The 27,565-nt window shown below is 39.8% G+C and overlaps 4 protein-coding genes across 5 annotated transcripts in view; 2 read left to right on the forward strand and 2 right to left on the reverse strand.

Annotated features, from left to right (window-relative positions):
• The first annotated feature begins 1,439 nt into the window (after window positions 1-1,439).
• Window positions 1,440-13,638, forward strand: LOC134221159 (zinc finger MYND domain-containing protein 11). Of its 2 annotated transcripts, none has more exons than XM_062700348.1 (9): window positions 1,440-1,597; window positions 1,679-1,828; window positions 2,517-3,235; window positions 3,314-3,533; window positions 3,594-4,209; window positions 12,459-12,611; window positions 12,684-12,849; window positions 12,907-13,062; window positions 13,231-13,638. In XM_062700348.1, exons 2-9 carry the CDS (start codon window positions 1,687-1,689, stop codon window positions 13,363-13,365), a joined length of 2,307 nt encoding a protein of 768 aa, XP_062556332.1. In that variant the 5' UTR covers window positions 1,440-1,597; window positions 1,679-1,686; the 3' UTR covers window positions 13,366-13,638. The 2 variants fall into 2 exon arrangements, with proteins under 2 accessions (XP_062556332.1, XP_062556333.1); XM_062700349.1 differs by having other exon boundaries at window positions 12,465-12,611.
• The window catches only part of LOC134221161 (allatostatin-A receptor), a 194,929-nt gene continuing 180,607 nt past the window's right edge, over window positions 13,244-27,565 (forward strand). Inside the window, exon 1 of the mRNA XM_062700358.1 lies at window positions 13,244-13,383. The gene's annotated coding sequence lies outside the window, so the exon portion shown is untranslated. The remainder of the gene's footprint in view (window positions 13,384-27,565) is intronic.
• LOC134222207 (uncharacterized) lies at window positions 22,908-24,404 on the reverse strand. Its single transcript, XM_062701351.1, has one exon. The coding sequence runs from the start codon at window positions 24,402-24,404 to the stop codon at window positions 22,908-22,910; it is 1,497 nt and encodes a 498-aa protein (XP_062557335.1).
• On the reverse strand, window positions 24,943-26,718 carry LOC134222208 (uncharacterized). The gene has a single exon (XM_062701352.1). The coding sequence runs from the start codon at window positions 26,716-26,718 to the stop codon at window positions 24,943-24,945; it is 1,776 nt and encodes a 591-aa protein (XP_062557336.1).

The following is a 27,565-nucleotide window of genomic DNA, read 5'->3' on the forward strand; positions in this document are numbered from 1 at the left end:
CTACTAAATTTGGTCACCTGTCAGTCGCGCTACTGTTATAGCAGCGCGTTAAGTAGCGACCGGTAAAATGTCAAGTAATGATACTGCGCTGCCAAATGGCTCAAACTCACCACCGGTAATCTTGCTCTAAGTAGCTATTAGAGGATGCTATCGAAGGGTGTTAAAATTGAATTTGTTTACTTTTCATTGTACGCCCTAATCAATTGTTAAGCGAGATTTAAGCTATTTTCATCTAAAGAGCCCCGCACATAGCATACGTTTGCGTTGCGTTTGACAGTTTTCCCATTAGGGTCTCGCCGACACGAACGCAGGTTCGTGGTTGCAAACAATCCCATTTGATTTTGCCATGACAGCTGCTCGTGGTTGCAAACAAACCGAGTAAAAGTGTGAGTGAAACGTGCGTGTACGTACACGATCGCTGAAAGCCTAATGGGAAATGTGTCAAACGCAACGCAAACGTATCCTATTAGGGCGAACACAATGCTGCGTCATCGCAGACTTCAACTTCATCGCATATGGCCGGATCCATATGCGATGAAGTTGAAGTCTGCGATGACGCAGCATTGTGTTCGACCCTTATGTGCGGGGCTCTTAAGACACTGAAAGTAACGTTCGGAAATTTTTTTTCAAAAAATCCTATGAAAGGTATATATGGGAATTTTTTTGAGAATTGTCTTGTGTCGTGCCCCTTGGATCAGATAATCCAAAGAATGAGAAGTATCTCAAGATTAAAATGTAATGGAGTATTTTCACTTTGAAATAGACGATTGCACGAGCCAAAAACTCCATATAAAAAAATGTAAACATTGCCCTCGCCATTTGAACACGGGTAAAAAAATTTGTCGATGACGTCATGATGCAATACTCGCTTAACATTTCAAAAGTCATAAGTAACATTTTTTTCATGAATTAATTTGAAAAGCGCAATCAACATAACAACATGAAAGCTATTGATTGCGCTATTCAAATTAATTCATGAAAAAAATGTTACTTAGGTCCTTTTGAAAAGTTAAGCGAGCATATTCAGCTTGTTTACCTTTGCGATGTTTTCTGTGCTTTTTGGCCAGGGATATAGCGCAGCTGTCAACCCCATACAGATGCACCGTAGTAAACATGAATTTGACATTTTTGGAAATTTTGACAGTTTTGGGCATTCTGACATTCTCGGTTTGTGCACGCTTAATTCAGTTGACCTTTTTCCATGAGTTTCAACGGGGTTAACTCCTGTAAATGACTCGTTTTTTTGGCGTGTACGTGAGTGCACTATACACGACTCAGAGGAATAAATCATTTTTAAGTCATAAATCTGTGTAAGTCAACGAATAAAAGAGTAAACATATTTAGGTATGTATTTTATGTTTGCTTCGGCGATTTTGACTTTTGCTATACCCCTGTTTTTGGCTTTATCTTTTGGTCCCATGTTTTTGTGTGTTTTGTTTTCATTGAACATTCGTTTTCCATGAGAACGTTCAGCAGAAGCAAAGTCGATCGCGTCTGAGAGGAATGGCGGAAAAAGTACCGGGATCAGGTTGATCGGTTAAAATTCGACGTAATTGCAAATCTCAATTTCTTATCGAAGTGCTGCATTATTGAAAAGGTAAGATACATGATAGTTTAATTTTTGTAACCAAATCTGTTACCGATTATCTGTTTTCATAAATGTGGCCAATCAAAACAGACATTTCAATGGAGATGGAGCGCTACCATCGGAAAACGCCGCTGAAAGTGCTCAAGTTCATGTGGCTTGCCATCCGAGAATCGAACGGACAGGAAATCGAACATACTCGACTGGTAAAGCATTTGCAGAAGATTTTTACATCTGCAGGAGGTAAATATTCATAACCTGGGATTTATAACCGGAGAGTCTTCTATGGCAAAACAGACCGATCCAAATTCTTTATTACACACTGTTAGAAAAAATTACCTAATTTTAGGTTCTTTTTTCTCTTGCGTCTCACTCGCTCTTTCCTTTGTTGTCAATATACAATGTCGAACAAAACTACCGAACAAGTGCGTGCGGGAAGCCAACTTTAAGTAATCTCATGTTTACAAAAATTAAGTAAAATTTACCTAACTTTTGATCAATTTCTACTTAATATCAAGTAAATTTTACTTAATATTAAGTTTTTTTTTAATTTCAAGAAAAAAATTCCGAGTTTTGGGTTCTTACACATCTCAACTTTCGATTTGGGTGAAAAGTATCTAAAATAAGATATCTTTCTCTAAGCGTGCAGGGCTGGTTGCGATTCACTTTTTAGTGGATGTAACAATTTATCGAATTTTTAAAGCAACTCAAAATAAAGATGTTATATGAATTACAGTTATAACTATAGTATACATATCTAGCTATTGGGTATAATTTTTCCAAACGGATCTTGCCAAACAATGTATAATTACACAGAATTCTGTTTTTAGTGGATTTTTTTCGTTCGTTTTTTTTTTGTTTGACTAATTTACAACTAAAACATTCACCTTCCACCATTCCCAAATTTTGGATAATGCTTTATACACAACAGATCAAATAGAATCCTATGTCACCAATGCGGTTGTGGACAACCTAATCCAGGTGGTGGACAATCCCAAGCGACCAAAACCCAAGTCGGTTTACCACTACACCTTACCGGATGTCTCCGGTTTTTCGTTTGCGGATGAACATCCAGATGTATACTGCTATGAGTGCCACTTGGAAGGCAACGTCCAGAAATGCGAAGATTGCGTCCGGGTATTCCACCGGGAGTGCGTTAAAACATTGGCCGAAAAACATGCCAAAATGGAGGAATATGTAACAAAATACAAGCGAGTGAACATATCTGACTTTGGACTTCCGTTCGTTGGATCTTCGACGCCGGTAGGCACCGTGGCATCGCCTCCAGTCGATGCAAACGAAAACCATACCGCACCGGTTGCGGCACAGCAGGAGGTTCGTGTCAAAGACGAACTGGGAATAAAACAGGAAGAAGAATGTAAACCGGATGTGCAGTCGGATGACCCGCAGTTTGTTCGCATTGTGCGAGAGGCCGATCGACGATTGGGAGAACGGTTGAACACTCCGACAATAAAACCGGAAGACAACGGCGGCAGTGGATCTAACATCATGGATAGTGAAGACTTTATCCAGAAATATTGTTATCCTTGTCGGCAAATACGAGGCAACTTGTATAATACGCCACCAAACATGAGCAAGCAGGAGCTGAATTATTTGCTGAAGTTTGTATTCGAAGAGTACAAATCATGGGTAAGTTGGTAGTTATTTAGTAAAATAGAGATGTTTGATAAACAATTCTTGTTTTAAAATGCATTCTATTTTTACCAGCTTCCACACGACACGTATTCCCCTACACGACTGTTCAATAATCGTCCGCGTATTTCTGAAGTGGTAGATAACATGGATTTGTGCAAAAAACTATTGCTACGTTGTCCCATATCCATGGATACAATTCAGCATAAGCTCGAAGATTCCGAGTACGAGAGATTGGAGGAGTATAGTGCAGATATTCTGGACATTGCTCACAACATCGGGATCATTCATGGATGTGAGTTTTTTCAGAGATAAATTACAGGGAATTCGCTTTGATCATTTGTATTCATTATAGCTACTTCCCTTGAGTACAACGCAGTGATGTACTTTGTTACGGATAGCGTCTATGATTTGTTTGAGATCCGTCAGTGTTCGGATTGCTTCCGACACTCCAATGAAAAAGCGGAGCCAGACTGGTTTGCAAGACCGTGCAATACCCGTCATGAGCTGGTGTTCGCCAAGCATAAAGGATACCAATACTGGCCGGCGAAGGTCATCCGGGTGGTGAACAACAAGTACGATGTTCGCTTTTTCGGTGACAAACATTCTCGGGCTGTTGTCGATGCCATTTTTGTTAAGCCCATTGACACAGATCTCGAGGTATTGAAAATCAACCCGAAAAAGACAGGTTTTTCGAAATCGATGGAAGAATTGCATAAGCATATGGCGTTGACGTCTCTACCCAAGGATCACTATGCATATGGTAATCAGCCAGCAGGCACCATTGACGTAATTTTAAGGAATGCGGGAATCGGATCAATTGTATTTACGGGTACGCAAATTTCGGCGCCACCTGTAAAGAAACGGGGCCGCAGGTCCAGAGCGCAAACAAGGAAGACCATAGATTTGCTGGGAGATAGCGCAAGTTCAGCATCCGAATCGTTTGATCAGATTTCGCTGCAAAGTTCCAGGTTAGTTCTTTTTTGTATATGTCAGATAGGACCTACCTTGGCCTTGGTGAGATTTGGGGCTTTTACCGGAAATTGTACTAAAAAAGGTAGGAGTCGATTTCGGCCTGAGATATTCTATTAATCGACTTTCTTATGTCATAGAGCTTTCGAATGTAAATCCCATCTGTAGAAGTGATTATTGAATCGTTGTTGCTCGGCGGCAATGCGGGATGCCAACAACGACCCATTGACCAACCGCATCGCACTGATAACAATATTTTCTTTTTTTTCGAATCTTTTAATTTTTATTTGTTCCCTTTATCATCTAGTATCTCCTTTTTTTCGTTTTTTCTTTTTCTTTTCCAAATAAAATTTTTTGTCCGGAAAAGTCTTTGAACATAGGATTTGATTCAAATGAAGAACATGTTCCATATCTAAACGGAGCTGATAGATTTTTCGTTACGCGTATTCACTTTAAGGTCTGTACTCTAATTCTTGAAGTTCTTGGATTTCTTCACGCAGAGAAATGTTTTTTAAACTCAATGATATTATGTATGAAAACAACAAAAATAATTATTATTCCCCGGCTAATAATTTTATCTGTTGAATTCAACAAAAAGTCATATTTGATTAGACGAAAAATATTGTTGTTTCTACAATGTTCCAAAACAGCACTCAAAATAAAAATTGTTGAATTTACAATATATTTTTTGGTTGTACAAAAAATATTTTTAAATCAAAAAGAAAAGTTTTGCTTTCAACAATATTTTTCTTAAATTCAAAAAAAAATGTTGTAATCAAAAATTTATTTTGAATGTTATATAAAATTTCTTGTAATTATCAATATTTTATTTTTGGTTAGGCTTCGTGTGGAAAATATAACCACAATAATTATATCTGTATTTTTTTCAAATATTTACTTTACAAAATAGTTTATAATATACTATATTAATTTATACTGGATTGCAGTAGAAACAACAAGGAAAATTTTTGAATTGAATATATCTTAGTTTTAATTTTTAAAATAAAATATTTGAGTTTAAAAAATATTTCAATAATTTAATTTTTTATTTCAAAAAGGCAGATTTTCTCTGCGTGTTGGAGTGAAACAAAAGCCAATTTGATTCAAATGATCACTAAGAGCATAATCCATTTCTAAAAGGAACTAATTGTTCTTTCGTTATGCGTATAGACTATAAGGCCTATTATACTTCAGAGAATTCTTGGGTTATCTTGAATCAATGAAATATATCGACACGATTGTTTCATAAGAACCAATGTCGCAAACGTAAACAATGCCTTTTCTTGCAAATTCCTCAACAACTAGGACTGCTCCCAGCCAACAAACACTTGGAACTGGTGGCGCTCCGCGCCTTCTATCGAACGGAAGTGGGAAATACCGCCAGAAGTCTCTAATCTTCCTGAAATCAGCAGAGGAAGTCAATGTTTACGTTTGCGACTTTCGCCCTATTGAAACATCAATGTCGATATGTTGAAGTTATGCCAAATTTGAATTATGAATCTATAGGAATATTAATTTATGGTCAGCTGGAATCATTTACCATACCCAAAAGCCAACATATTTTAGTTTCCGCGTGGAGGTGTGAAAGCCTGAACTCCAGGGAAATCTTGAAAGACCTAAAGCATTTGACGATAACATATTCGCCACAAAAGTTCAACTAGTAAACGTAGTATCATATTTAAAAGAATCCAAAGATCCATACATTAAGTGAAAAACAAGTAATATGAACCAAAATTCTTTGCTCATCATTATTTGTTTTACGTCCTCCCAATAAGTGACGTAAAAAGAGGTTTGATGAACATGTTATTTCAGCGGCGCAGCCGAAATTTTTCAAACGTATGGATAAGGGTTTGAACGGAATTTTTCTTCTAACAAATCGAGGGATATGAACCACTAAGACCAAATTATTTCACCGGCTCGTCTAAAATTCACCGGCGGCTCGGTCAAAAAATTGCAGCGGCGCGCCGGTCAAAAATTGTGCCGGCGGCGGCGCTTAAAAATCGTCGGCGCACATTGGGCAAATAATTACTCAGTAAATTTTTTTAACAAAGTTTCACGTAATATTTCCAATGATGGTTTAACATCTAATGAAACAAAATATTGCGTAGATAGATCAACTCAACGCCACATGCTTGGCATACAGTCAAATTGCAGCTAAATGTACACTCAAAATAATCTACACATTAATAGTACGTGAAAAATCACGTACCCACTAAATTCACTCAACCCACTCAATTTACCGGATAACTATGAAAAGTAAGGAGTGTAACATGAACCTTGACTGAAACTTTTTGAAATTAACCTAAATAAACGATATGATTTACGTGAATTTCACTTCACTGAAGCATAAGCTGAGAGAGAACCTCACTCGGCTTAATGTTTACATGTCAAAACTTTTCGTATGTCAAAAGTTTTCACCAAATTAGTGCTTTGTTTGAATCCATTATTTTACACATTCTAAATAGCGTGAATTAATTGTTCATCGAGAATCATAAGGTATGTATTGCTGAATGCTGATACAGATGCCCATGTTATTCGTGTGGCGGTAATTTTATTCATCTAGTTTTACAAAACATGTTGCAGGAGAAGATTTCTATAGAACATGGATGGACATTTTCCAGCTGCAGCTCAACAAATGCACATCATTAACTGCCATGTGTACAATTTTCATACGCTTCTCGCCCTCGCATTCGCCAGCACCGTGGTCATATTCATCCAAAATACAACATCTCGTTTCTCATATGTATCTGGATCAATTTCTTTGGCCGAACATAATAATTTATTCGAATGTGGGAATGATTTTATTTAATACATAAATAGAAATACAAATCAAAGAGAGAAATCAAAATATTGCTGTTTCATTTTTTTTATAAAACAAAACAATTAATGTTTATTCATGTTCCTCATGTAACCCATTGAAAAAGTCACGTAGACTTTATGTTGAATGCCTGTGACATCCGATTGAGTGGTACTGAGTTCCTTCACCATTGAATCACTTATCCGTTACGTGAAAAGTGCTGTGGAAAAAAACCACGTAGGTTTTCACGTAGATATGACGGGAGGATTATTTTGCGTGTATGTTTCTCTGACGGATAACACCACACTACATCATATAGAAAGCTTTTTGGGTAAAACACAATTGGTACGTTTGCGTGAGTTTTGACAGTTTTTCCATGGGAAAACTGTCAAAACGCACGCAAACGTATCAATTGTGTTTGGCCCATTTGCCAGTCGCACGATTCATTATAAAGAACCAACGGCAGCGCTTCAAAAGTCAAATGTAAACACTCCAAATAATCTAAACGTTTTTTCCACCTGAATTTTCAGGTACATTTTACGTGCACACGTAACTGCAAATGCTTCAGAAAATTCAGGTGAAACTTACGTGTCCGGTGAATTCTATCCAAAACGCAGGTAGAACGTACCTGATCTTCTCGTAGAATGAAAATTCTATCGAAAAATCAGGTAAAAGTTACGTGATTTTCAGGTGGAAAAAATCTACGTACTTTTTCAGGTGGAAACAACGTGAAGATTTTTTTGGGTGAAGTTTTGCGCCATGACAAAAGTTTTCAAATAATTTCCTCCTTGGTCCAAATTTTTTTCGCCGAAAATCAGCAAAATTTTGCTGAATTTTGCCGAGCTGAATGACCAGCAACCATTTCAGCGAAAATATACTACTGAAAATATCAGCAGGATGAACTGTCATTTCATTTGATTACTGTTTACTGTATCATCAGCAAATTGGAAAAGTTTGCTGAAAATTCAGTACGTTCGGTCATTGCGGGATTTGACAGCATCATGCTGATATAATTCAGCAAAATAAATCAAATTGCTGATTATATCAGTGTTTTAATAAAGCATGAAATGTTGTCGGACTAAAATTTGTTTTTTTTTAATGTTTTTGTATATGTATTTGCATATTTATATAGATATAAAATAATGTGAAGCATGTAAATGGCAAACTAATACGCATATGATATGACACAAACTTCATCTGTCTAAAGTTGATTTTTATTTTAGTTTCGAAACTGCAGATGTCCAGAATTGCACGATGTCTCCTTTTCATTAGTTTTTACTGGCTGAAAAACATTTCAATTTGATTTTACAAGTACATTCTTAAACGATATATTCGATTTGCAATACTTACGATAAATTACTTACTCAACTCGTACCAACTTGTCTTATGACGAGAAAAAAAGATTGCTTTGATCTGAAATTTGACAGTAGTCGATGAGAAATGCTGAGCTATAAGTAATTTGCAAAAACATACTGAGCAAGCTTCAGCAAGCTTCAAAATCGCTGATTATTTTCAGTAAAGTATTTTGCTGAAATAATATTTATAAATTTGGTGTGTATGCTTACTCGTTCTCCGCGCGCGGAGAACTAGCGTGAGCGTTGCCAGCTTTCACCGTTTCCTCACATCATCCTCTTTCGTATGCGAAGCAGGCACGTTTAGATGCAAGTTCTGCTATGTCGCGCAGGAGTCCAATCCGTTCGACGCGCTGCGAGAACAATCAACGACGCGACGTACCTTCGGTTAGACTCGGTCGGAGTGTCGGGCTGTGCTTTGCCGAAAGGCGCACACCGCGCACGCTTTTGTTCAACTCCGATGATTGGGAACGGTTTTTTTTCTTCTTTTTTTCCTGATGAATATGCATCAAAAACAAGCATCAAGAACAATATTAAATTAATGTTTGAGCTTTCAAAAGAGACATCAACTGCCTATGATCGCATATTTGGAACAATCGACAAAAGTAGGCATGGGAGAAATGGATCGATGAAGTTTATGATATGTATAAGAGTGAAATCAATAGTGATTCAGTTTCATTCTAAATTTTCGACCACTATTCTAGTTTGAATCTGGAGCAAAATAGAACAGACTCGCTGGTTTCCCCAGCAGTGTTCCATTAATGATTTTCAAATTTTCAATTAAATGAAATCATTATGTTGTTGCCAAAAAAGGCGCCGTAATTGCAAAGTGGATTGATCCGTAGATAAAATGACGCATTCATACACCAAAACAATTGAAAAATATTTTAATCTCGTGATTCATTCGTGGTTCAAATCTGCAGAAAATAGAACGGAGCGTTATATTGCCGATTTCACCAATTTGAAGAGTTATGTGTAGATTGTGATTTGCCCGCTTCTTTTTCTCACACTCACTCTCATTTCGGGTTGATCGATTTTTGTTACTGAAATTTACCCAAATATAACCCATTAGGGTAACCGTACCCTTAGTGGAGGTAGTACCAATAGTGGAGGTAGTGAGGTTTTAATGAGATTTATCATATTTATATACTTTACGATGGTTTCAGCTGATGTGTCGTGCTTTAAATATCCTGTTAAATGCAACTTATCTTAAGATTTCGCTTGAAAAACTATTGAAAACAATGATTTTCCTTAACAAAACTGACTCCCTTGCGCCTATAGTGGTGCAACTGTACCAATAGTGGCGAGTCTCATAAGAAACCAATGGATAGCACCGCTATGGGAACCAAAATTATTTTTTACCGCCACTAAAGGAACAGTGTACCCATAGTGGTGCAAGCAATATTTGGTAATTATTGATGTTAAATGACATCTATCTCATTTTTGTTAGCACATTTTTTAGCTTATCTATTGAATAAGATATTAAAACTTTAAATTTCCCATAATTATCAATTTAAAAAAAATATTTTCTTTTGTGGATCTACTAATACCTCCACTATTGGTACCGTTACCCTACTCGTTAGTCACATGTAAGCGTGTACACTAAATCAATTCCCGCCAAGATTTGACGTCTTTTTGTTCACGCTAATCTGAAACAACCCAGTGGCCGGGTCATTTGTACCCGGATTTTTTCGATGTTAGCAGTTGTCATAATCTGGGTATGTCAACAAAATGGATATGAGTCAGCCGAACCCGAAATCTGGGTAAACGAGGACTTAAACATTTTCGGATATATCAACATGGCGTCGACCAGCGTCAAAGTCGCATGTTGGAAATAATGTTGGGTTTTTTAACAGAATTCAGCAAGAAACAGGTAAGAATAGTTGAATGTATCATGGCGAAGCATTGTCGGCACAGCCGACAAATGTTTTGCGTTGGGGAAATTGTTTTATTTAACTTTTTTTAGACAATAATAATTTTCTAGAGCGAAAAAAGCTGGGTACCGGTTACCCAGATTTTTTCGCTTGTACTGCTACCCAGATTTGAGTTAAGGTACCCGAACCCAAATTAGAGTAACCACGGTTTCGCTGAATCTGGGTCACTTTGACATAATTCTGGGTAGGTTCAGGTTAGCGTGTTTTCAGATTGAGCACTCACACACAAATATTATACACGGAAAATCAAAGTTTTTTGAGTGTATTGAGTGTGAGAAAAAGATGACTATGAGAAAAAAAATCTCGCAGAACTCTTATAAAGTGCAAAAAGCGCAATACCAGTTCTACTTTTTTGACAGTTGACTGGTATAAAAAATGAATCTATAACAGCTGCTGGGAAAATTAATGTTTCAGATTCATATTCAAACTGACAGCCCCATACGATTTGAATCACTGCTGATTTTACTCTAAGTATGCAAATCTCAATGATTTTCTGAAAATTCCAAAAATTCCTTTGGTATTTCCATTAGGGGTGATCGGAGCATTATGGGCCACCTAAGGAAATCGTTCCGAAAAGCGCTGAAAAGCTCAAAAAAATATCATTCAAAGGTAGTTGACTTATACTATGGAGTGTTGCCTTTCATATTACGTCGATGAATGACGAAAAATGCGTTTGGAAATTGTTGGAATGCACTATTGAAAATGTATTGATTTCAATGTGTGTTCCTGACTATACGGGGCAATATGAGCCACCATTTGGGGCAGTATAGGCCACCCATCCAAAAAGTTTTTTTAGGTGAAAAAAAATCGTTATATGGAAGAATATGATATTCCTACAACAGTTTAGAGTATTCCATACAAAATAAAATGAATAAACCGCACAACAGCGGACTGAACTAATTTGCCACACTTCACCGTTTGAACACCCAAATTTCTATTGGTCAATGGTCATTTTTTCTGTTCCGATCGCAGTAATGCGGTGTTGTAATTTTTCCGTAATGAATCTTACATAGATGATAATATTCTTGTATTTGGCAACTGAAATTTAAACTTGTTTGTAAATTAAGGCCTGATATCTTTCTCTGTACAGGTATGCCCATATTGCCCCATAGAGACTGGTTTTGGAAAAAAAGTTCACATGGACGGATTTTGAATCAGGATCAAAATCCGTACAGCCAGTTTTGGTCATAATATAAAAATTAATGCAAAGTGATAGAGAGTGAGCACTAAAATACTTTTGGTGCAATCAAGGGCAACACGCGGACTATCTCGAACCACTCCGCTTTTGATGCATTTTTTTTAGCAGGATGGTAGAACAGATGTATCAAAAGTCAACGCCCCTGCAATGCATCATCAGAACCGGTACCCCCCGCAATTGGGGCTTATTAAAAGAAATTTATCATGGGTTGAAGCCCCACAAATCAGTTCATTATCGCAACAGCTACCGAAAAACGTCTCTCACGGTTTGCTACCTATCGAGGGTATACACAGACATGATAAGTGAGAGATTTTCTCATTCTCCTTTGGATTCAAACTCGGTTCCTAATACAGTTGGCAATACCGCCCCTAGTTCCTGAAGCAGCTGCATGCGGATTGTCTATCAATGGAGTCGGTGTATAGAACGGTCTTGGATCGCTCACTCTTCGTGAAGTTTGTAACTCCGTAAGCAATGACGGAGGCATTGCGAAACAATGCAGAGCCAAGAAAGTTTATGTACAAAAATGGAAAGTCAGTGGATTTGTGCATGCGCGTCGCAGGCACAAATGTGCAGTACGTCCGTATTTTCGATTTGCCTCCGGAGCTAAGAGATGAAATTTTATTATTGACGCTAGGCAAATACGGAAAAGTCTAACGTGGTGTTCGTGAACAAAGTCCAACCGAATCAGGTCTCGGTCATATGCCTACCGGAATGGGTGGTGTATATCTGGATGTGAAAACCGACATTCCACCGACGATCGAGATGTGTGTTTTTTTATGTGAAGCACATGGTCATAGGAAAGAATCTTACCTTCAACGCTTCCGAAAAAAGCAGGAGAAAAGGCAACAAAAAAATGGCTTAACTGCGTACAATATGGTACACTTATGGCTAGACATACAATAAAACAAACTCAATGCTGTAGTTATTCAATATTATTTCTTTTTTAAATTTATTTATTGTCTCTTAGTTACAGTCCCGCTACTCCAAATCGTGAAACACCCAACAGCCCACCCAGGAGTGTAGAAAAGCGGACCACAAGACAGGCAGAGAAACGGTCGGTTGAACCGACCGAGAGTAGTGAAAACTCGCCCGTTTCGTCAAAGAGCTTACGCCTTGAACAGTGAGTATTGCGATCACTTCCTCACGAATAGAATGGAACCTTAAAAGTTGTTTTTCTTCAATAAACCAAAAGGGACATCGTTTCATTGAATGGATTCAGTTCATCAACGGTGGTGAGTTCAGTTCGCAGCAATGACAGTATTTCGCTGGGATCTGGCCCTTCGGATGAATCTCTTAAACCTCGCAGCCCCCGTATTAAGGCTCAATTGAAACGACAGTACTCGGAGGATGTGGTGAAGGTAAGCTGTTCAATCTCAGCGTTAGTGAAACGTAAGTCAAGAGTATTCCATTCGCAGCTGAAGGCCCTGATGGATCGGATGGACGATATTGAAAAGATTAAGCAGCTGGCTGCGGACGCGCTTCAGGAAGATATTAATCGTTGGCAGCAAAAATTGCGCAGTCTAGTCAAAGAGTACACGTCACGTCTCAGTGAGGTGAAACAAAAGCAGTGGGTAGGTATCCTGAAATTAGGTTTATTAGAAGTTATCCTTATCACCCAAATTATTGTTTACGTTCGAATACATTTTTGAGTAAAAATGTATGCGCATTCCCGTTTACGTCCTCCAAATCAAAATCGAAACGATTATAATGTACGTTTTATAATTTGTTTTTTTTTTCAGTGCAAAAGCTGCGAACATGAGTCGATTCTGCACTGCTGTTGGAATACGTCTTACTGCTCCCGGGATTGCCAGGAGAAAGACTGGCCAACCCACAAGAAACTACACAAATTTTCCAGCAAACAACAACAGCATTAGAGTAGCCACATCAATCGGGTAAGTTTGCCCTTTACTTCCCATATGGATCTCCGATGTTAGTTCTATCGACTCGTACATTTTAATGTGGTATTATTACAGATAGGCATTATCTTTGTAGCTTTGTTTTTTTGTATTATTTGTTTTCATATTAATGCGATACTATGAATTGAGCGCAGCTTAGTCTATTACAAAGACAAACATGAATTGGAATTTGTCGGCTTTATTGAAAGTCATTTGTTGAATTTAATAAACACACATCAAAAGTTGGAGTTATATGATTTAATATGATTTTGTCAAGAGTGAACAACCCGTACATCACTGTTTGGAACCAGCGAAAACAAATAATCGAATAATAAATTGATTGTAATCACTGGCATGTCTTGACCAACTCGTGTTAACTATTTATGACTGCGATCAAAACTAAGAACGTAAAAAAACTCGGTAAATGAAAAGTAGTTTAATAAGTGTGTTACCTATTTTCTACACATTTTTATTGCGCTGTAAGGGCCCTACACTAATTGCGTAAGTGCTTATTGGTGGAGGGTGGTTTGCCATCCAGTATTCATATAAACAAAAATGTTGTTACATCTCACTTTGGTTAATTAAAATCAACTGGAACTTCAATGGGGTGGGGCTGCTTCTACGATCGTGTTTTATTCACACTTGTACCCTAATACTGAAGACTTCGCGCAGAAGCTGAAAGTGACATCCCCAACGGAATAGCAGTTAGGCACAGGCTCTTTCTCTTTTGAATATTACTGGAGAACATTTGATCCGCCATTAGCCACTGCATGGTGCGTTGACCCCGTATCGTTTGTCGAACTGGTATGCACTGTATGAATATGAGCAGTTCAATCAAAGTACTGATCATCCGGAAAATAGACTATTTAACTTTGACTGAATTGAAATTGAGCTTACTTTGAGCAACGTGGTCGGGTCGGAGAGTAACATTCCTAGATGTTGTAGTGGAATTTTCCATTGCTCATTTTCAAATCATCGATAGTTATTTGATTAATCAGAATTCTCTCACAGGAATTATCAAAATGCTTTCATAAGCTAAAACGTGCCAACCTTCATAGATAGACTTCAGTTTACATCAAATGCAGGTGTTGATTTGCATAAAATACAACACGCGTTGGCGTTGCATTATTCTTTCTTAAGGAATTGAAATGTATCAAAAATGGTTTGAATAAACCAGTCTAACGTTAACCATTGATGCGTTCGTATCTAGAATTATTATAGCAGTGATGACTGTCCTAAGTAATAAATGACATTACAATGTTTCATTGATCTTCTTTTTGTCCGCTTCAAATTCCATCTTCTCCATTGGTATGCTGAACAACCGATCCCGGGTAGACGATAATGGCTCATTAACCTTTTGTCTGTGCTCTGGGGTCAATATATCCCCAGGCCACTTTGAGTGGCTGCCATTTTTTTAGTTTTCAACCGATTCTCCTAATTTTTGGTAGTTTGGTAAAACTCGCCGAGATCTGTCTCCTAGGTGCAAATTCGCTTGAAAAATCTTGAAAATTTGCGCTACAGTGTACTTTTTTCAAAAAACTTACGTTGTCTGTGCTCTGGGGTCAAATTGACCCCAAATTGAAATTGCTATAACTTTTTTAATGTTTGGCCAATTTTGGATTTTTGGGGCTGTTTCGAAAGATAATTTAATCATCTTTCAGGTCGTTACCAAAGATTGACTATAGGTGGGCGGGTACATCGCGGGGAGGAGTTTTCGTAAAAAAGGGTACAAAAACAGTGATTTTTCATGCTTATTTTACTTATATCTGAAAATCCTACCCATTTTGAACTGCACCTTTTCAAAAAGGTTATGCAGGAAGGCGTGTCCTTTGACATGAGACATTGATTAGTTTAGAGCTTGGTCGCTAGGTGGCGGTATATTTGAATTCATTTTTTTAGACTACTCAAGTAATTCCGATATATGGAATTCTCCTCAGTGTAAATATTCTTATCGCACAAGTCTGAAATTTGTAAAGTTGACGTCTTTAAGGTCACTCCTGACAGAATCCAAGTTTCAAAGTGCTCGTGTTTTCGGGGGCACACCACTCGATACGGAAGCAACGCACAACTATCATTTTTATTTTTTCACGCATGCTGCGACGCAGCAAAGCTGAATAAAAAACCCAGATTAATCCACCTAGCGGTGATGGTGCCTTTCTCGCGCAAAAGGTAATAAATGTAGCCTTTACGCTTACACCTCGATGATGTACAAGAAAGGCAAAACAGCTACACCGTCTAATGTTATGATAGAAAATTTACACTAGTAGACGACAGATGGCGCTGCCAAAAGTTTCTCGAATTTCCTATGTTCGAATTTTGACTTTCGGACAATTTCATAGTACTATGAAACTGAACGAAGAGCATACTTACGCCTAAATGCGCGCAACACGAGCATCTTTATAGTACGATAGAAACTCGTAATGGGAGCAAGCCATGAATAAACATTAAAGGCAAGGCATTTTTCATAACACATTATTGTTCTATGTGATTATGTCTCATCACTATTTTAATATTATCTATTTTTTGCAATTCGCAATTATTATGAAATTCAATAGTGATCAACAGCGTTTTAATCTCTGTCGGATGCAACTTGTTGCAAGAAAATCGGTTAAGAGTTTCTATGTGAAAATTTGGCTAATGTTTTTTATGGCATTTTGTGCACACACACACACACACACACATACACACACACACGCACACACGGACAGACAGACATTTGTTCAGCTCATCGAGCTGAGTCGAATGGTATATAACACTATGGGTCTCCGGGACTTCTATCAAAAGTTCGAATTTGGAGTGAAATGATAGCCTTTCGGTACAACTTAGTTGTACGAGAAAGGCAAAAAAGGACAGTTGTCCGCCGCCTCCGTATCGAGTGGTGTGCCCCCGAAAACGCGAGCACTTTTAAACTTGGATTCCGTCAGGAGTGACCTTAACAAAGTTTGCCTGGTGGTAATGGACTGTCATGTGACGGAATAAATAATTAGGAAATTTACAAATAGGCGGCGCTAGTGTACTTGCAATATTCTTGCATGTTCAAAATATTGCTTAAGCTTGTGATCCCTCATACCTTAACCCAAGTTGTATTCGGCAACATTGTTCAGGATGTACAGGACTACAAAGCGGTGCTCAATATAATGAGCACTTCTTCCAAGATGCGGCGCTAGTGAGCTGTTATATTTGAGTATATTGTTCCATATGAGATCTGATGTACTTTTGGCAATCCTGCATGTTGTGGTAGAGTACATCAAACGGTTTCTTTGCATTCAGCCTGCTCCAGCGATGCTGCAAATAATAGAATGTGTTCACAGAATATGTTTTAGGTCATTCAAGAAAACCCTGGAACTAAGGCCTTTGGGTCTACATGCGTAACCAAAGATTAGTCAATTTGCCGCCTATTTGTAAAATTCCCAAATATTACTTCCATTACTAGACAGTCCATTCCCACTAGACGACCTTTGATCAAGACCCATTTTAACAAATTTTAAATTTGTACGATAAGAATATTTACACTGAGGAGAATTCTATATATCGGAATATCTTGAGTAGTCTTAAATAATGAATTCAAATATACCACCACCTAGCGGCCAAGTTCTAAACTTATCAACGCCTCATGCCAAAGCACACGTCTTCCTGCATAACCTTTTTGAAAAAGGTGCAGTTGAAGCTGGGCAGGAGTTCCGGGCATAAGTGAAAGAATCATGGAACATCCCCGTTTTTGTGCCCTTGCTCACTTAAACCCTCCCCGCAATGTACCTGCCCACCCATAGTCAATCTTTGGCTACGACCTGAAAGATGATTAAATTATCTTTCAAAACAGCCCCAAAAAGCCATAATCGGGCAACCAATAGATAGCGATTTCAATTTGGGGTCAATTTGACCCCAGAGCACAGACAACGTAAGTTGTTTAGCACAGACAGAAGGTTAACAGTAAAACGTGATATTGATAACAAAACATGATATTAACTTGTTTGAAATGAGAGTAAAAATAACAAAAAATTGCACCGAAATATCATAAAAATATCAGGTTTTGCCATTAACAAGAACTTATCAATATCTTGAGCTATTAGTTTGTTCTTGTTAATAGCAAAACCCGATATTTTTATGATATTTCGGTGCATTTTTTTGTTATTTTCGCTAGTTATTTTTACTCTTATTTCAAACAAGTTACACCCAGGTTTTTTTTTTACGCGGTTGAAATTCATTAATTTCCCGGTTAACCTGAACTTACTCAGTTTTTTAAATGCCCCTTGAATTTTCTTTGATTTTTTGTGAATTTTTTCGTGGGGTTAACTCATTGCTTCATTGGCGCTGAAGGTCTTAAACGACCAAAACCAAACCGTGTAAAAAAACCTGGGTGTATTATCATGTTTTGTTATCAATATCACGGCTTCTACCCGGGATGCGCCATCGAGTTAAAAGCGGCTTGTTTTTGTGCACCAAAATAGTTTGATTTCGATACGATGTACCGATCGATATATGTGGGTTTCCGATAAATATCAAGCTTCAGTGTGTTATTGAAAGATCCAGAAAAGGATTGGAATTAGACCCTTTTCGAATGCCGACTCTTCTAACACTGATGGGATCGATTTACTGCTGTCTATTAGGTTCTGCAGCATGACGTCACGAATGAATTCGGTCCTCGTCAAATGAACTTTTTTGACAGTTCAGTAGTACTTTGCACTGACTCCGACAAGGTTCGAGTTCGTGATTGGTTGGCTGCCCCGAGTCCAACGCGAAGTACTACTAATCTGTCATCAGTTTGAGGTTAGATACAGACGCTGCAGAACCTAATTGCAGAGAGGTGGGATAAATTTTGTTGGTTGATTATCCTTTCCGATAAAGGCTCATTCCTTCCAGGGATTGGGGTTTTCCACCCAGGTAACCAGCAGCCCCATCAACTGCCTGTAAGCACTATAGTTCCGCCAACGTTCATCAATCGACGGCCTTGAGGTCGAGCTTGGCGAAAGGGTCTTCCAAAATCGTTTACCAAGCGCCTTCAAGATTCTAACAGTTCGATTCCTCAATGAAACGTCCTTTCCAGTGAAATGCTCAATGGCAATCAATCATTGGACCGCGTGAACTGGATCGTCACAACAGACGCCTCCTACCAAAACGTCAGGGGTCTGCGTACTAAGACAACCGTTTTAAAGTTACGACTTTCATCCTGTGATTACAATGTTGTTGTTTTATCAGAAACTTGGCTTAAATCTGATATTAAAAATTCAGAGCTTTCATCGGATTACTCAATTTTCGTTGCGATCATAGCCGACCGACCGTAGTCTTTCTAGAGGTGGTGGCGTATTGGTTGCAGTCAACGTGAATTGCAATGTACCGAAGTGTCCCTATCTGATTGCTGTGCGCTTGAACACGCCGCAGTCACGTTGAAACTCTCTAATAGCTCTCTCTGTGTCTCTGCTCACTGGCGAAAAGGCCCAGTAACGCCAGTGAGCTTTCCTCCAGCTAGTGTGAAACAGTACAGAGACCGATTGATTTTTACACACCGACAAGCCGCCATTACCGGATGTGGAATGCTGGATAATTATTTAGACATAATTGATTAAAATAATGAGTTTGATTCATATTTTTGTTCTTTGGGTATGTCTAGTTATTATATTCACACTTTTTGGAACAAATCGTTGACTGATTTGCTTGCAACAAGTTGCACTTGACGGGGAATCCTGTCCCATTTTTTTCTATTAAAAATTGGTCAGATCGGACTATGGGATCCAAATTTATGGCCAAAATATTAATTTTTTAATGAACGAGAAAGGCACTATTTCCGCTAGGGTGATTATTTAGGATGTTATTTACTGTGAGATATATCAATAAAACGAAATCAATGAAAAATTTACCTAAAGTGCTTTTTTTAAAGACTTTTCTTATGTAATATTTTTTTAAATCCTCCCTAATGCACCGAACTGCTAGGTGGATTGATCTGATTTTTTAGTGCCTCCTAGCTATTGGAATGAATAAATTATTCCTTTTCTTTAAATTTGGGTGGTTTCTATTCATGTTTCTTTATTTTTAGCTTTCAAGGGTACAAACAACCGAATCAAAAAATGTCAAATTTGCAAAATTGTCAATATTTTTTTTCAAACCGATGAAATCAAACTATTTTTTCGCTAGTAGTAAGGTTATTTCTGTTGAACAGAATACGGGACATTTTGTAGCCGAATTAAGTAGGGTTATTCCTCGGTAATTGGCGCACTCCAGTCTGTGGCCTTTCTTAAAGAGATGGCAAATGAGGCCGTCCAACCAGCTAGCAGGCATTTCCTCGTCTTCCCATATTTTCGACATAATATAGTGCAGAACTTCATAAAGCAGCTCACTGCCATGTTTGAGAAGTTCAGCCGGGAGCTGGTCCTTCCCCGCAGCCTTATTGTGTTTCAGTTCTTTAACAGCTTTTTTAACCTCATCTAGTGCAGGTGACTCCACAGTCCACAGCTTGTCCATCGTCGCTAATATTTATTCTGTTCGCCGATGCACCGTCACTTCCACTATTCAATAAAGTCTCGCTAAGCTAAGTACACAACCCTTAGCTGGCGGTCTTTTGTCATCGGACGACTCGTGGAAGCGTGAGATAGGAACTTGTGGGGACCAGAGCTCTGTTGGGCGCTCCTTCCTCGATGTCAACCCACCATTTTGCAGCCCCTCTTCCCAGCAGTTACCAAATCTGATGAAGCTGCGAACCTCTTTGCCGACTTTTTTCAAAGTGTATTCAATGCGATTCCTCCACAAACTCACCCAGATAGTTTTTCGAATGTTCTACCGCACGATATTGATCTCGCGCCCTTTTGTTCTCCAATCAAGTAATGATGAAAGCTCTTCGCGATTCAGATTCTTCAAAAGGTGCCGGAGTTGATGGCCTAATACCTTTTCTGCTGAAAGCCTGTTTTGATAAGAAAATTATTTTAAGCTTTTAGTGGAATGTATTCACTTGTCATAAGACGAGTTTGTACTATTCCATTTAATTCCACTACTTTATTGTACCTTTGACAGATACGTATTTCGACCTCAACAGTAAGGCCGTCTTCAGTGTCTCGTACTTGTCTCGACTTAGTCGACGAAGTAAATCGGGTAATGCTCCAAAAAGTGTAAGTAAGTTCCAAAAAGTGTGTTTGCAAAAATTTGTACACATACACCACACACACACACACACACATAATAGACATCACCTCAATTCGTCGTGATGATTCGGTTGGTAAATAACACTATGGGTCTCCGAGCCTTCTGTCCTTCTATCAAAAGTTTGGTTTTGGAGTGATCATATAGCCATTACGTATGCTTAGTATACGAGAAAGGCAAAACCATAATGACGTACACTCAGCGAACTGGACTATCGAAATTCATAACTGGAATTTTCGACTGATTATTCTACCAACAGTGCTTCTTATACCGGCTTCACATACCGGCCTCCCAACCCCGACGTCCATGGTTCGAACCCAGTCTGCCGCACTTTTTTTCAAATGAAAATCATCATTCATAAGGCAACATATTGAAATTCATACTGATTCCTTGTGGCAAATTTTCATAAGGCATTTGATTGAAAATCATACGCCCATTTTCCTCAGTGTACTCCGCCGTTGGTGCGATGAGAACGGAATGAGCGAATGTTGCGAAATGTAAAAAAATGCCAAAAGGTCGTTTTGCTCCAGGGGCGCATATTACCCCAGTTTCCCCTAATCACCTTCTGCCGAATCATATCCCCAATAATGTATAGCCGATGGTGCACTAGAGCGTGTTTCATTGATTCGTGACTTGGGCGTTATAACGGACTCTAAATTGCGGTTCAATGAACATATTTCCGCAATAACGGCGAAGGCATTCGCAGTTTTGGGATTCCTTCGTAGGAATGCAGCACATTTCACCAATGTTTACGCATTGCAAGCTCTATACCGTGCACTCGTGAGGAGTATTTTAGAATATGCTGCCCCTATTTGGACGCCGTACCATTCGACCCAAGTGATTCGCATCGAACGAGTTCAAAAACAATTCATTCATGTCGCTCTTCGGCACCTACCGTGGAATGATCCAATGCACTTACCTGACTATAGAGCCCGATGTCAGCTACTACTTTCAATTAGACGACTCAACTTCAAAAGACTTGTAGTGTTTGATATCATCAAGAGTAACATAGGTTGCCCGGACTTGCTCGTGGATGTTCAGTTGAGCCATAGTCTGCGTCACGCTACTTTTTTTCCCTTGTTGGGCTTTTTAATCACTGCGACCATTTGTTAGATCTATTGTGACATATGGCCCATTTAATCTAGCTTTGTCAAGAGGACGCATCATTACTATTTAGAGCAATTGCATTGCCTTGACTAACAGCGTTATCCCAATGCGGTCATCAGAACGAATCGTACTACCACATTGGAAATTGTTCTCCAAACTTCTGAGGTTTCTATCGGCCACTTGTTGAAGAACTGTAATCTCTTTCTAAAAAATGCCAGACAATTGCAGATGCTCCGAGTCTTCTACATGTATGCCGCAGAAACGACATACATCATCTTGAAGTTTTCATAACAGCTTCAAGTGTTACAACAAGACCTACATATGCGTTAAGATCTTTTTTTAAAGATCTAAAATTTTGCGAGTGATAAATACGTTTGGTGTGATGAAACGTTTTGACTGCCTTGCAATCAAGGTGTTTTTCAGATGTCCTCTATTTTAGAATGTTTGCAAAATTTGAGTTCCATTCAAAAAGAAGACGCAGATACACCACAAAATGGTATTGACATTTAAGAAGCATATAGATAATGTTGTCAAAAAAGTTGCAAAGAAATACGGAATGCTAGTACGATTGAGAAAACAGTTAACTTTTTGGAGTAATTTTTTTTATATAAATCTCTAGTTGCACCACATATTGTTCATCGATTACAGAAACTGCAAAATAAATTTATGAGGTTTCAATTGAATTGTAACAAATACACTCCTATTCAAGTGATGTTAGACACATTACAATGGCAGTCTGTGAAACAAAGAATTACCTTCAATGTGCTTTTGTTAATATTTAAATTGACAAACAACATGACACCGGAATACTTAACCCATATTATTGTAAGAGGTAGAAATGTACACCGACACACAACAAGACAGGCTGACGATTTGCGGGTGGTTCCATTCACAATGACCACCAATCAAAAGTCAATTTATTACAACGGAATACGACTTTTAATCAGTTACCTTCAGACGTGAAAATGCAAGATCAGTAATGGAATTTAAAAGAAAATGTACTGTGTTTGTCAGAAATATGTATAGATTAAGTTAAACATTGTATGAATTGTATTATTATAAATTATCTGATGATAAATAAATGAATTACTACTACTATTTCACCAAAACCAGCTGATCCACCAGAACATTGGGTTCCACTGTTCGCCACTTGTTCCTTGGCTGGAGACTGGAGAGGTATTCATCCTTCCATCGGTTCCATATGACTGATGTTTTCTTTTGTAATTGCTGCCAGTGTTCCAACCGGTTGGTCGGTATCTTCACCAGGTCAGGTTCCGGAATGAGGTTTACCAGTTGCCCAATAAAAAATGTCCCGGGGTTAAAGCTTCACAACTGTCTGGATTGGTAGATAAGGCACAGATGGGCCTAGAGTTTAGACAAGCTTCGACTTGACACAGTATTGTTGAAAGATTTTCAAACGTGATAGCTTCGGTTCCCAGTTCAGCCACCAGATGCCATTTTGCACTTTTCACGGCGGCTTCCCATATTCCGCCCATATGGGGCGCGGAAGGCGGTATGAAGGTCCACTTTATTCCTATGTTGGATAGAAACCGGCTTGCCTCCTTATCGTGGGTGCGCACTTGCTTCAAAAGATCTTGCAATGTATGATCGGCCCCAATAAAATTGGTGCCATTATCTGACCATATTTCGCTAGGATAACCTCGGCGAGATATAAAGCGCTTCAGTGTGCCAAGGAAGGTATTCGTTGACATGTCGCCGGCAGCCTCAAGATGTACGGCACGTGTTGATAAACACACGTATACCGCAATGTAACCCTCCATCACGTGAACTCCTCGGACACACGTTGCCTTGATTTTCAGTGGCCCGGTGAAGTCTATGCCGACAAGGTAAAAAGACCGCGTCGCTAGTACTCGTGCTGGTGAAAGGTTGCCCATTAGTTGATTTGCCAGTCTTCCCTTGAGTCGAACACATCTAGTACATTCCTGAACAACCTTGCGCACTACTGATTGACATCCGATAATCCAGTATTGTTGATTAATGCACGCTGTTAACAGATTCGGGCCCGCGTGAAGGTTACGCAGGTGCAGCTCACGCACTAAAAGAGTTGTTGCTCGATGATTCTGAGGCAAAATAATTGGATGCTTGGCTTCATATGGTAGGACCGAGTTTTGTAGTCTGCCACCTACCCGCATTGTACCTTTGTCGTCCAAAAATGGATACAATGACGAAAGATAACTCTTCGGTTTCAGGGCACCTCCCTTTCGCAGTTGCCCGAGCTCTGACTCGAATACTTCATGTTGTACTGCACGCGCCATCTGGAATCTGGCCTGCTTTAGTTCATCTGGCGTGAGTTCATCCGATTGTCGATTATCGCTTACTCTGCATAAAACGTTATGCACAAAACGATTAATCCAAGCCAAAGTACGAATGATCAGCGTGAAATTCGATCGTCTTTCTAAAAGCTGGTACTCAATTTCGAAGTTCGACCGTACGGGTATTATGGAGACGTGCAGTACCTTTGGTTGCCGTTTTTCTAAATCTTCCTCCTCCTTACAGAACTGCACCGACGAAATGTCCCATGTCGATTGATTGTCCTTCAACCAACCTGGGCCATGGAACCAAAGCTCATGTTCAACGAAGTCGGTCGGAGAAAGACCGCGACTTGCGCAGTCTGCTGGGTTTTCCTCGCTTTGACGTGGTTCCAGTGCTGTCGTGGCAAATGTTCCAGTATTTCCGCTGTTCGGTTCGCCACGTAGGTTTTCCATTTTCTTGGATGCGCGGATAGCCACTGGAGAACGATTGTAGAGTCTGTCCACGCCCATTGCTCGACTTCCAAGTGAGACCATGCTTCACGGACCTTATTCATGAGCTCGGCTAATAGTAGAGCTCCATTTAGTTCCAAGCGAGGAAGGGATACCTGCTTGATTGGAGCTACTCTTGACCTTGCTGCCACCAAAACTACGCTAACGTTTTCTAGATCATGTACTGCACGAGAGTAGACGACTGCTGAATAGGCTTGTTCAGAGGCGTCCGAAAAGCCGTGTATTTGAAGTTTTCCACCAACATGAACGGTGAACCTTGGAATCCGTATCTCCTCCAAGCGATGCAAATTGTTCTTCACTGCAGTCCATTCCGACATGATTGCCTGCGGCAATGGTTCGTCCCATCCAACGTCAAAAAGCCATAATTGTTGATACAGTATTTTGATTTTTACGATCACTGGAGTTAACCACCCAAACGGGTCAAACAATCTCGAAGAATCAGAAATCATTTGCCGCTTTGTGTTAACGTTGTTCACCGGTAGAGAAATCTTGAATCCGTACTCATCTTCCGTGGGGTACCATAGAATACCCAATGCCTTCACCGATTCTTCCTGCTCCGAAAGCTTGATTGGCACCGGCGTTGATTCCGATAGAAGTGCTTCGCTGTTGGACGTCCACTTTCTGAGCTCAAATCCCGCAGTACCCAGATCCTTAAGCTCACCTGATCCTTAAGCTGCATGGCTTCGTTTTCAGTGTCCGCTCCCGAAAGAAAGTCGTCGACATAGAAGTCGGTTGTGATTCGGTTAACCGCCTCCGGATAAATCTTCTCGTAGGGTCTTGCTGCTTCTCGCATGGATTCAATCACGTGATACGAGGCTGTCTTGATTCCGTACGTCACCGTACGGAGTCTGTAGTGCTTCACTTGAGCTTCTTCGTCGAACCAGAGAATTCGTTGATAATCACGATCCTCTTTGTGTACCCAAACTTGACGGTACATTTTTGCCACATCGCCGGTAAATGCCACTCGGTGTGACCGAAATCGGAGAGATACGCCCCAGAGATCATTGTTGTTGTTTGGACCAGCTAATAATCGGTCGTTCAGTGACACACCTGTTGAAGATGCACTGGAAGCGTCGAAAACAACGCGGAGTTTAGTTGTCGAGCTTCCCTCTTTGATTACCGCATGGTGCGGTAAGTAATAGCACTTTGCTGCGTCTTTCTCGATCTCCTCAGGTGGGACTTCCTCCATGTGATTAAGCTTCAAGTACTCTTGCATAAAAATGTTATACTCCCGTTTGAACTCCGGTTGAAATTCGAATCGCTTCATTATCATTTTGAGTCGCTTTCGTGCTGCAGTCATAGATTCGCCTAGAGGGGGCTTCGAATCGTCGAATGGCAATCGAACGATGAAGCGACCGCCTTGATCCCGTGTCAATGTCGATTTGAAATGATCAACTACCTTGATTTCCGATAAAGTTAATTGTTGGCTATTGTGCAGCTCCTCTTGCTCCCAGAAAAGTCGCAAAGTACGATTCAAGTCTACCTCCGTATGCAGATTAATGATAGCGTGGTTGCTGCGAATGTTCTCCGCTTCGTCGTACCTCCCCGCCACGATCCAACCAAAGACCGTGCGTTGGGCCACCGTAAGGCCGCTTTCGTCTTTGACTTGGCCACCTTCAAGCAGCGCAAGAAAGACATCAGATCCGAGGATGATGTCGATGGAAGCCGGCCGATTGAACATTGGGTCAGCCAGCTCACCGATGTTTTCCAGTAGCTTCATATTTCTCAATTTGAACTTTTGGGAAGGAATGGTAGAGGTCAACTTACCGAGAACGTAGGCATTGGTGGAAATGACGATAACGCTGTTGAACCTGGGTGCTAGTTGCAGAGTGACTACACCGCGGGTGGTTCCTAATTCCTTTTCGCTTAGGCCGCTGACCACCAACTTACCATTCCGTCTTGGTAGTTCCAATTTTCTGACGCACTCCTCTGAGACCAAGGTAGCTTGCGATCCGGAGTCGATCAATACTTTTGCTTGCAAAAAGCTTCCATCTACCTTCTGCACATTCACTACCGCCGTTGGAAGCAACGAAATTGTATGGTGCTCCCGCGTCGGCAGCTCCACCATTAGAGCTGTAATATTCTTCTCAACATTTTCCGCGATCTTCTCCGTAGCAACACTTGCACTCGAATTGTTTTCTGCACGTTCCAGTTTTTTCACACCGGGGCAAAGCAGCGTATGATGGCGCTGTTTGCAATCTGGTACACGGCAAACTGTTTTCGACGAGCAAGACTTAGCACAATGAAAGGGCCTCAAACAGTTAAAGCACAATTTGGCCTTCTGTGCCAAGCTTCGTCTGTCCTCGACACTCATCTGCTTAAAATCCTCACACAGATACGTATTATGCTCTTTTGAGCATTTCGCGCACTTTTGGGTTGATGTAACTGAATGTAACGCCCTCACTTTCTTCTCATTTGTCACTGATTTTGCTTCTTTATGCCACACCTCTCCTTACACCACTGAACAAAGGAACATTAATTGCCGGTAGGCGCACATTGTGCTGGGGTGCAGAATTCGACGCCTGACCATCCTCCGGAAAAACATTCACTTGTTTCACAGTCAATTGCTGTTGAAGCAAAAGTTGACGTTGCGTTTCGATGAGCAGTTGCATGGCTTCCTTCCAGTCTTTGCAATCTGCATTTGTTTGCTGGCTGGCAGAGGAACCGACCTCCTCCAGAGCACTTTCGAATAGATTCCTTGCTTTATAATATGCTCCGAAAAACTCTTCGCGCACATCGAACACTGACGCAATTGCAGCAGGATTTTCTTGGTTTTCCTCAATTTCCCCTTGCACCGCACGGAATTTGTCGGCAAGCGTTTTGAGCTGATCCAATCGTTCCCTAACCTCACTTTGTGAGTTGCTTTCACTGAGGTTTTGAGCGACCGAAAGCTCCCCTTTCACTTGCGCCACAAGCGCATTTCGACGGCCAAACAGTTTCTCCATAATCCGGGTCTGGAGGACCAATGTGTTGGGGGTGGACTGTAGGACACTTGGACCGAACACTACCGAGCGCGAGGGAAATAATTACGCAATTAAACTCCGAATCAAAACGATTTATTTTCGAATTTTTAATTTTTATAAACTTGGTTGGGTTTCTTGACCGCGTGCGATCATTTTCACGAATGACGTTTTGTCTATAAAGATACTTCGCACAAAGAT

This window comes from Armigeres subalbatus, chromosome 3 (genome assembly GCF_024139115.2).
Source record: "Armigeres subalbatus isolate Guangzhou_Male chromosome 3, GZ_Asu_2, whole genome shotgun sequence".
Classification (NCBI taxonomy): domain Eukaryota; kingdom Metazoa; phylum Arthropoda; class Insecta; order Diptera; family Culicidae; genus Armigeres; species Armigeres subalbatus.